At 42.3% G+C, this 11313-nt stretch overlaps 1 protein-coding gene across 1 annotated transcript in view; it reads right to left on the bottom strand.

Moving 5' to 3' along the window:
* MFNG (MFNG O-fucosylpeptide 3-beta-N-acetylglucosaminyltransferase) overlaps positions 1 to 5887 on the bottom strand; it is a 40593-nt gene extending 34706 nt beyond the window's left edge. The window contains exon 1 of the mRNA XM_089528117.1: positions 5534 to 5887. Coding sequence (XP_089384243.1) covers positions 5534 to 5887 — 354 coding nt within the window. The remainder of the gene's footprint in view (positions 1 to 5533) is intronic.
* Between the last annotated feature and the right edge of the window lie 5426 nt (positions 5888 to 11313).

Below are 11313 nucleotides of genomic sequence, written 5' to 3' on the forward strand. Positions count from 1 at the left end.
TTGTCATGTCATGAAAGGAAACTTGAGTTTAAAAAAGAACATCTGTTTGTGTGCAAAAGACCTAAAATCTCTCCACTGTTTCTGAACCTTCCTCCTTTACCACCAGTCCCTCCCTCAGCCCCTTTTGACAACATTATGTGGCATGTTCTCCCATCCCAAGGGCAAAGGGGAGATCAGTCCAGCAAAGAATAGCTCCTCTCAAGCAGAAAATGGGCTTTCAGAAAGCCAAGGGGACTGAAAGAGAGAAACACAAGCCTTAAACAATCTCCCCACCAGCTGCCTGCAGGCTGGTTAAACACTGCACTTGTATTACACACTGAAAGAAGGGCAAAGTCATTCAGACAGTCGCCAAGGCACATGGGCCTCCCCCTGGGTCTGGCAATGGCGGGGCCTTTTTACATATCCAAATGAGATACTATTGTACTAGTGTGGGTCTCTTGTTTCCAAAAGAATAAAAGTTGCTAAGGGACAACTATAAGGGAGAAGAACCAGAGGAAAAGGCGACACAAACAAAAATATCTAAAGATAAACTACATCTGCTGGGAATAAAAAAAAGTTGAGAAAATATGGAAGAGAATTGTTCCTTAAATCAGTGACTGGTGATGAAAATTTCCAAGCCTAATGACAGTCAGCGATGTCCACCCCTGAAAGAGATTCAATGCTGATATTTTGGCCAACTATCCGTGTACATCTCACAAGTGTTCAATATATTTTTTCTCAACTTCTTGGTAGTGTGTGAATGCAGGTGGATAGACACACATCAATAGATAGATTCATAGGCTTGTTTCACACATTAGTGAAATTAATTCTGTATCTGTCACATGCCACCTCACTCACAAACGTATCTCTATGAAACAGGTATTTCCAGACATTTTGTTTTGTCCATACTTTAGTTTTGTAGATGTATACCTAAAAACATGATGTATGAAGAGGCCCAGAAAGCATAAGGTTTTGTAAACATCAATGTTCCTCTCTTCTCTGTCTCAAAAATCATCTGAAGTAAGTCATTCCTCCTTTGTACCATTTTGTCATCTTAGCTCTTTTTCTGCTTCTTTAAATATGGCAGTCATTTTTTAAATGGTCACAGCTGTGAGGCAGCCATTTTGTAATGCACCCTCATTGCTAAACAAACACAAACATATGAATATATTTTCAGCATGGGTTGCCCAAGCAAGCTAGATACCATTTATTCCTTCTGGCTAATTTGATTCCTTACAGCTACCATCCCTGACTGGTTACTTTTCACCCCATCTTGGAGGCAACTGTCCCATTGTGGGAAACTCATTGATGAAGCATCCATAACAGATCATTCTCTGCAGCCAAAGCCACATGCATATCTAGTTGCCTAATACAGATATATGGCAAAGTGGGATGAAGAGAACTCTGAGTGAGAAGTATAGGAGAACTAACGCGGTATGACAGTTTACCCAAAGTGTATGCTTAAATCTGGTCACGTCTTCATGAGATTTGCCCAACAGTGATGAAGGTGAGAGACTACCCTTATCAGAACTGTCCTTACCATTAGGTCAAATGGAGCAGTCACCTCAGGTGCAGATGTCGGGTTCATGAAAAAACACAAAATTATTATTTTTGTCATTTTTTTCCGCCATGAAGCAGAGGTGCTTGTTGAATTTATGCCTCAGGTACCAAAATAACTTGGTTAATTTGTGAAAATTTCACAAATTAAGTGAAGTATCATTTGCTGCACCATCTCGGGCAACAAAAGGTTTTAAGTCTGCCTTAATCATCACATTCTGCTCCAAATTCCTCCCTCCCTTTTATCCATCTGTTTCTGATCATGTGGCTTGTTTACTTTACTTGCTTTCAGGTTAAGTGAGAGGCATTGATGTTATTTTTCCTGGGTGAAATAAAATGATGGATGAGATAGATCAACAGAAGCATAATGAACAGTGGAAGGACTGGAATATTCAAGGAGCTGTGTCTATGTGAATTTGTGGCAGCAGGCATTCACCCTGTATCTGCTTTGTACATGGATGGTAAACAGCTGAGCTTGGGGAGTTACTTTTTAAAAGAAATTCATCTCCATTACAAGTTATTGTGTCCTGGAGATTGTTCATTGCTGTTACTCACTATAATAATTGTAAAAGTAGCTCATTTTGTTATTGCCATTTTCCCATTACTCTCCGTTACCTTTCAGAGGAACAACCTTAGAAGTGATAAGAGAGTAGCATTAGCTCTGAGAAATTCCTGCCATCATGTCTCTAGAATGTTTGGGGGGAGGGGGTTACAAAAAAACCCCTTTAAAGATACAAAAAAGGCCCCAAATGGCATAAAGATCCCAAAATAACCCCTGAAAATAGATATATCCCCTGACATTGTATGCATCTACAAATGGGGACTTTTAAATATAACTGGAAAACATCATTCTTTACACCAATGAGGTAATTAAGTATTCCCTTTTGTTAGGATTGCCAGAATGAAGACTGGAGAGGCCTTCTGTATTTTTACTTTACTTTTAATAGTTGTGTAGAATAGGGAGTTTCAGCAGGTGTTCCTTCTTACTTGGTTGTGTGGCAAGCAATATCTGGTGAAATTCCCTCTTCTACATATCCATTAAGGGTACAAGAACCCTCTCCAGTTTTCAGTATGGCAACCCTAAAATTCTCTTAAGTCTGTCACCCAAAAAGATAATCTTCCTCCATTAATGTTATATTAAATGTAACTAATTACTTCCAAATTCTGAAGAAGAGCTGTGCTGGATTACCCAAAAATCCTATCTATGCCAGCATTCTGTTTCTAGATGTCCAACTGGATGCCTCACTGAGAAGCTCACAGACAGAACATGAAAAGTTCTCCTGATATTCTCCAGCTAGTGGCATGCAGTGGCATACTCAAAATCTTCAGACACATGAAGGAGCATACATCTGTGTTAGATCATATATTTTACATACAGAAGATGTCACATTCACCTTGTGGAGTTCCATTAAAAAATGGAAACAAAGGTCCTTTCTGCATGGGCCAAATAAACTGGCTTCCCCTGTCCTCTCAGTGGGGAGACCAGACAATGCAGGACTGAGTCCCTGAGTCTGGAGCAAACACTCTGGATGAAGTCCAGGCTATTCAGTGCCAAACCCAGGGTATACCACCAGTTGCTCCAGATCTTCCTGGATGATTCAGAGCCCTCCACTTTGATGCCAGAAGCTGTTCACATGCATTTCCCACTCTGCATGGCCACTGCCACCATGGGTCACTTCACTCAGGTCAGAAGAAAATGCCCCACCATGGGATCATGGCTGGGCAGCTTGTTCTGACCTCAGAAGTGAGTGATTCACCACCACAGTGGCCACACTGGGTGGCAAAGTGGGTCACATGTGAACAGCTGCCCATCATCATAAGGGAAGACTAAGGTAACAGAGGGAGGCTGGGGCAACTGTGGGGCCAGGCTACTCCAGGTTTCCCCCAAAATTACCAAGCCAGTGCAGACAGGATCGCAGGTAGGAGGTGATGAAAGAATAATATCTGAGATCCTAGAAAGCCACTCATAGGTCCAAAACACACTGCAGAAATAATCCAGTTTGGGACTGCTTTAACTGCCCTGTCTCAATGTTACGGAATCCGGAGAACTGTAGTTTGATGTGTCACCAGAGCTCTCTGACAGAGAAGGCTAAATGTCCCACAAAACTACAATTCCCAGGATTCCCCAACACTGAGCCAGGGCAGTTAAAGTGGCCTTAGACTGGATTATTTCTACAGTGTGTTTTGGACTATATTCATCTACTCAATACTGTGTTATCTGGAAAAATAATTGGACATGAAATAAGGATGTTTGCTATGAAAAAAACTGTTCCTTTTCCTTTCAGTAAAAAGAAAAGGTTTCTCTTTTAGTATAAGTTATTTTAAAAGAGGACTGAAGTACTGAAGGTACTTCTAGTTCCTTGCTCCCTATTTTGGATATTTTCTAAACAGAGTTCAGTCAGTAAAATGATGATGAGCCTAAACTACCCCTGAATCCCAAAATAAGCTTTGCACAACCACATATTACATATGTATCTGTGATCAGAGGACTGTCTCCCTCAAAATCAGCAATAATTCTTTCCCACTGGAAACAGCATTATTGCAGGATGCACATTAATGCCTGATGGTGAGATGTTTTGAATTTTTTAAAAATAAGATACTAGTAACTAATTTCAGTACCATGATTAAAAGCAGGTTAGACCAGAGCCTGAGGACAAATAAAATTACTTTAGGAGGTGGTTTCAGCCTTGTGGCTGCCAATTTACTGTTCCTAGTTAAAAGCAAAATCTTCTAGTTCAATCGTGAGTGTGTGTGCATGAATCACACACATACTATATGTTTGCTGGCCCCTTGGTGGTTCCTTCCTTGGCTTTCATCCACAGAATCTCATAAGTTTCACTTCCTCATAAATGAGCTGGTTTCAGGGGCTTTACCATCTCAAAGACCTCAAAGAGTTTCAGTTCTGAATTGTCAGCAGCTTCCTCCCTGCAGTGTAGGGCAAACACAGGTTGGCATATCACAGAAAAGAGCCGAACCAGACTGGGGCAGTTCTTCTGCATCTGACTTTCTCCAAAGCTTGTTCCCAAGATGTCTCTGCATGAAATCCATTCATGCTTCCCAGTCTTCCTTTTCTGGGATATGCCAACCATTGACATCAAAGCCCCAGAAAGACACCATTTGGAACAACTGGCCACTTGGTACTTTCCCATCTGTGGACTATATCATCTGTACTTACTATACATTATTCAGTTATCATCTACCCAGTGGATAAAAGAGGATCTAAATGGGATGGGCATGGGTACCAGTTCCTTACAGTTTTCAGGTCTACAATGAGAAGAATCAAATTTGTGCATTTCTTAAAAATAGCATATTCTAATCCTGGAAGACCCATTATGCTGATCCCTATATAGCCCAGAAGCTTTTTTGCATCATCTTCACCTATCTCACACAGTTGTTATAGAGTGGAGAATCATCTCTCCCAATAGAAATGGCTAGTGGCTTGCATTTCAGGAGAACGACAAATCCATTCTGTTTTTTAGTTCAAACTTGAAAGAAGCTTTCCAACATACTGGATCCAGTACTCCCAAAATAATTCAGCATCTTTGTTAGCTCCTTTAAAATTCATACTAAAATCCAGAGCAGATGTCAGTCCCATTGACAATGAAAACATCAACCACCCCTGTATGTCACCCTGAGCTTCTTGGAGAAAAGCATTCCATAAATGTAATAAATACAGTACAGACATTTTGCAATGAGAGTATTCAAAACCTTTTTTAAAACATGACACAGAATTGCCCTTACTTGAGAGGCATTTATCAGTCTTATTCCTTTTCGCAGCAATAATTCAATTCCTCTAGACATCCTTTGGCTTCTGGCTCCAATAGTTCAGACTCTCCCAAGGTAATTCCTCCATAAGTGTTGGACGACTACCTATTACCCAAAACCAGTTGATCCATTTACATCCTGGTTTGGGATAACAACAACACATCTGGAGGACACCAATTTGGAGAAAACTGCAAATAGCTCATTCAGTTCTCTTACTCAATCTCATACCAACCTGTTGTTTGAGCCGAGATATCCAGGTGTCCAACAGCAATCCCATCCTGGATTGGTGGAATTTCTGGGTTGTCTTTACAGCAATGAAAAGATCTTCAAGCAACAGACCTTTTCCAACAATAGAATGAGCTACATGAGCCATGGATGTTTTATTTTCTGGCTCCATGTGACTACCATAGTCCCTCACATCCACCAGGCTCATCTCTTGTTCTGACCATCTACTGGGTGTTCCTCCTGCATGCTTTTGGAAGGCAAAGGTCTCCTCCTGGATATCATAATGCCTTGTGGAGAGCAGCACCATGCTCACAAGAAGAAGGGTAACTCCAGAGAAGGCCCGGATAAGACACCAGTGCATTGCTTTCCTCTTTGGAGCCCACAAAGAGACCAGCAGAATGGTAGATCTTCTTTCCCACTTGTGTGGTGCAAATCCTGGTCTAGTACATCCAGCTTCCTCCACATGAAAAGTGACAGAGAAAATAGACCAAGTTTCCTGGCTAAGAAATATTCCCAGAATGTAAGAACAGGGGCCTTTGAGGTTCTTAAACAAACAAAACACCCCCACCCCCAACAACACACACTCCACCACTCACAGCTAAGGGTATGGGAAAGCCCTCAGGGTAGAGACACAGGAGCTAGGGAGACCTGATTTTCCAGATAGTAGAAGACAAGTGACAGATACTTTCCTAGTAACAAGTAAAAGGACCAGGCAGTTGAGTCCAGAGGATCACAGCACCACTGTTGTGAGCTCCATCTGAAGTTAGCCCAGATGACCCCCAGGAGAGAGAGAAGTCAAGGACCCATCACAAGAAAAAAAAGTCCTACAAGTCCAACAAAAAGAAAAGCAACAACCCAGTTTCTAAGGAACAGCCAGAGTGCAGAGAATATCAGACTTAAGGCAGTTGGTCTTCCAAGCTGTATAGCACTGACCGAGTAGAGAGCTGTTGCTGAAAGGGGACTGCTTTCCTCTATTCCCCCTTTCCAGCTGTCTGCTGCCCTCTCTCCTTTCTTATTGCAAATTGGGTGCAGGCTCCACCCTATTCTTTTATGGGTACACAACAGAGCTAGGCAGATCTTTCTTCTCCTCAGGGAAATCTCTCCTCTAACAGACGTCCGCCTGCCTGCACTCCCAGCTGCTGCCCTCTGGCCAGCTTCCTCAAGCAGAGAAAAGTACCCTGACTCTCCTTTAAAAAAGCAACTTCTCACTAATGAAAATATCAGGATGGCTGATGAAAATATCAGGACGGCTCTAAACATTGATTTCTCAAGTGGACCTGCTCCTGTATAAAGAAGCCTGATCATGTAGTGCAGAGTGAGGGGAACTGTTCTCTGCCAGTGTTACTGTTGTGCAATTATCAGCAATCCCAGAAAAGCTGGCCAATGCTTAGGAATCATAAGAGTCCTTGCAGCCTACCAATATGTAGAAGACCACAAAGCCCACCATGGAATTAGTTTTGTTCTTGTAGTTTTTGTGCCTTCAAGTCATTTCTGACGAATGGCAGCTCTAAGGTGGTTTTGTTGGCAAGTTTCTTCAGAGAGGGTTTGCCATTGCCATCCTCTGAGGCTGAAAGGGTTAATATGGCTGAGCCATATCTCCAGAATGATGGCCCAGTGCTCAAACCACTACACCACACTCACTTAATCTGAAAGAGTACAATTGTGAATAGACATGGTTGGGAGCATTTCTTCTCTCTTGCATTATAGAGATAATTTGATTTGTCTTAGACAACAGAACCAGGAAAAAGTAGCTGTTGAGGAATGAGGAACAGAAATAAGGCATGTTTCACAGGGCACCGTCCAGGTGACTTCACATACTACAGTTTCACAAAGAGGACACCACAAGCTGCTACATTCATGTTTAGGTATGTATTGAAATCAGGCTTCCCCAACCCTGCACCTTTCTGATGTGTTTGACTACAAATTCAACTGTCCCCTAACAAGATACTTAAAACAGCTATGTGAATGCAAAAATAAAATAAAAGCGGTCCCATGAACCTGAAGGATGTGTGAGTCAATAAATGTGCTTGGGGGACTCTTTCCTGGTTATAAGAGCTGTTCAACAGTGGAACAGATTCCCTCAGAAGATGTTGGAGTTTCTATCATTAGTGGTTTTTAAACAAAGTTTATATGGCCATCTCTCAGGGGTGCTTTAGTAGTGGATCAATTTCATTCCAGTTGAACTTTGTTAAGGGGTTTAAATGTGGTCATTCCGGTTTTGGAAATGCCTCCTCCCCAAGCAGCTCTCTAGGAACAAATAGGGCAGAACCCTAGTGTGTATCAATGGCCTTTTAAAGTATAGTGGGCTCTTAGTATCTGCTGGGGTATGGTTCCAGGACCCCTGTGGATATTAAAATTCATGGACATTCAAATCCCATTAAATACAATGGATAGTAAAATGGTGACTCTTATAAAAATGCCCAAATCAATACTTTTTGGAATTTATGTATTTTAAAAATATTTTCAAGCCATGGATACTTGAATCCATGGTTAAAGAATCTGTGGATACAGAGCAATAGCAGCTTCATTTATATACCGCTTCATACCACCTAAGCAGTCTCTAAGCAGTTTATAGTTGTAAGCTAATTGCCCCCAACAAGCTGGGTACTCATTTTAGTGACCTTGGAAGGATGCAAGGCTGAGTTGACTATGAGCTCCTGGCTGGTATTCAACTTGCAACCTTGTGGGCCAACTGTAAAACATTTGGAGAGTAAGGGAAGCAATGACGTGGGCACATGCAGCTGGTGGGCCACACTTTATCTATCCCTGGTTAAAAACAAAGTATGCACAGTGGACTGTGCTGGGGGAGGTACCCTTCCCCGACTCTCCCAGCCAAACTGAACCATGAAAAGAAAGAAAAAATGTTGACTTTTATCTATGAGCAGGGGGTTCAGACCACACTGGGTGACATTCAGAACATGGGTTGCACCCGGTTGGGCCCTCTTCTTGCTGTGGGATGAGAAGAGCTGAACGGTCCCCTCCTGACTTCACTGCAGCGGTGCTGGTCTCCTTATAAGGAGTCTGGTGGTGCAACAGCAAAGAAGAAAGCCAAGCATGCCCTTTTGACCATCCCTCAGCATAGGTTCAGGACCTTGGCTACCCCCTTTCAGACTACAACTTCATAGAATCATAGAGTCATAGAATCGTAGAGTTGGAAGAGACCACAAGGGCCATCTAGTCTAACCCCCTTGCCATTCAAGAACTCTCCATCAAAGCATCCCCGACAGATGGCCATCCAGCCTCTGCTTAAAGACCTCCAGGGAAGGAGACTCCACTCCACTCTGAGGGAATGTATTCCACTGTCGAACAGCCCTTACTGCCAGGAAGTTTCTCCTAATGTTGAAGTGGAATCTCTTTTCCTGTAGCTTGCATCCATTGTTCTGGATCCTGTTCCCTGGAGCAGGAGAAAACAAGCTTGTTCCCTCCTCAGTATGACAATATGACTTTCAAATATTTAAACAGGGCTATCATATTACCTCTTTACCTTCTCTTCTCCAGGCTAAACATCCTCAGCTCCCTAAGTCGTTCCTCATAGGACATGGTTTCCAGACCCTTCACTATTTTAGTCGCCTTCCTCTGGACACGCTCCAGTTTCTCAATGTCCTTTTTTAATTGTGGTGCCCAGAACTGGACACAATATTACAGGTGGGGCCTGACCAATGCAGAATACAGTGGCACTACTACTTCTCTTGATCTAGACACTATACTTCTATTGATGCAGCCTAAAATCACATTGGCCTTTTTAGCTGCCGCATCACACTGTTGACTCATGTTCAACTTGTGGTCTACTTGGACTCCCAGATCCCTTTCACATGTAGTCTCATTCAGCCAGGTGTCCCCCATCCTATATCTGTGCATTTCATTTTTCCGCCCTAAGTGCTGTTCCTTACATTTCTCCGTGTTAAATTTCATTTTGTTAGCTTTGGCCCAGCTTTCTAGTGTATTCCAAAATACCAGCTAGTCCAAAATACTGCAGCCAGATTGGTCACTGGTACCCCAAGGTCAGACCACGTAACACCTGTACTAAAATCCGTACACTGACTGCCAATTAGCTTCCAGGCGCAATACAAAGTGCTAGTGATCACCTTTAAAGCCCTATATGGCTTGGGCCTGACTTACTTAAGGGAATGCCTCTCCCGACATAATCTGCCCCGCACTCTCAGAACATCTGGGAAGAACCTACTTGAACACCCCAAGGTAAGATTAACATCTACTCACCAGAGAGCATTCTTGGCTAGGGCCCCAACGATTTGGAACAACCTTCTGGAAGAGCTTTGACTCATTCCCACCTTGGACGCCTTCAAAAAGGTGCTGAAAACATACCTCTTCCGGCAAGCATACCCTCCTGATCTTTTATAGATTCAACAAGTTCGCTACCTCCCGATCAGGAGTCTACCTCAGGCTGTGATAAATTTTTATATTGTACCAATTGTTTTTAGATGAGATATGTTATATATTGTGATTTTAAATAATAATAATAATTAATAATAATTTGTTTTATTTATATACCGCTATTCCAAAGATCATAGCGGTGAACAGCAAGTAAGCTAATTAGCAAGTAAGCTAATTTGCCCCCAACAGTCTGGGTACTCATTTTAGTGACCTCGGAAGGATGCAAGCCTGAGTCGAGCTTGGGCCCTTTTGCTGGTCTTGAACTCGCAACCTTGTGGTTTTGAGTGAATGGCTGCAGTACAGGCATTTAACCACTGCGCCACCAGGGCTCCTAATAAATAACTGTTATTAGTATTATTGTGTTTGTATAATTCTGTTGTAATCCCGCCTCGATCCATCGGGAGAGGCGGGACAATATAAATAAAACTTATTATTATTATTATTATTATTATTATTCAGGCCATTTTGAATTTTGATCCTATCCTCTGGGGTATTAGCTATTCCTCCTAATTTGGTGTCATCTGCAAATTTGATAAGTATGTCCCCAATTCTGTCATCCAAGTCAGTGATAAAGATATTGAATAGCACTGGGACCAGGACAGAGCCCTGTGGGAACCCACTGGTCACTTCTTTCCAGGATGAAAAGAAGCCATTGTTGAGCACCCTTTGGGTTCAACCAGTCAACCAATTACAAATCCATATAACAGTTACCTTGTCTAGCCCACATTTTACAAGCTTGTTTGCAAGAATGTCATGGGAAACCTTGTCAAGGACCTTACTGAAATCAAGATATACTATATCCACATGGATATACTATACCATATCCAACTTGGACCAGGCTGACTAGCCCACTGACACATAAGCCACAATTGCCATGGTCCTTTACAAATTTAGAAGCACAAGAACCCATTTGCTCTTTTCACTTATGCCAGTAGCTTGGGCTGCTAAGCATAATCTACAGTACATTGCCAGGCTTGGATTTCAAAAGGAAGGAATCAGATCTGGGCCAGCCCACGATATTTTACTGCCTCCCACAAATCCCAAGAGTTCTCCATGTACAAAATGTACACTCCATGTACAAAATTTAACTAGGCTAGCAACTGAGTCTTGCTTCAATACTGGCAATTTGAAAGCATCCCATACCTCACCTGAAGGCAGCAGCCCAGCATACAGTAAGTAGCAGAGGACAAGTTAAGTGGAACATAGCTCTCCTTTCCCTACTACCACTCAGTATCTGCCACCTAAAGTGACTGTCTCATTCTACCTAATGGTAAACCCCTCCCTGGGTGGTCTGTGCCCTTGTGAGTTGTTGCAGTGCTTTCAAATAAGAAAGCAGCACTACATTGACTGTGTTTTACATTGTTCAGCAATAAGAAAAAATTCTCTGGAATAAGG

The sequence above is a fragment of the Sceloporus occidentalis genome, unplaced genomic scaffold (assembly GCF_023333645.1).
Source record: "Sceloporus occidentalis isolate IW3139 unplaced genomic scaffold, rSceOcc1.0.p SCAF_5, whole genome shotgun sequence".
Lineage (NCBI taxonomy): Eukaryota > Metazoa > Chordata > Lepidosauria > Squamata > Phrynosomatidae > Sceloporus > Sceloporus occidentalis.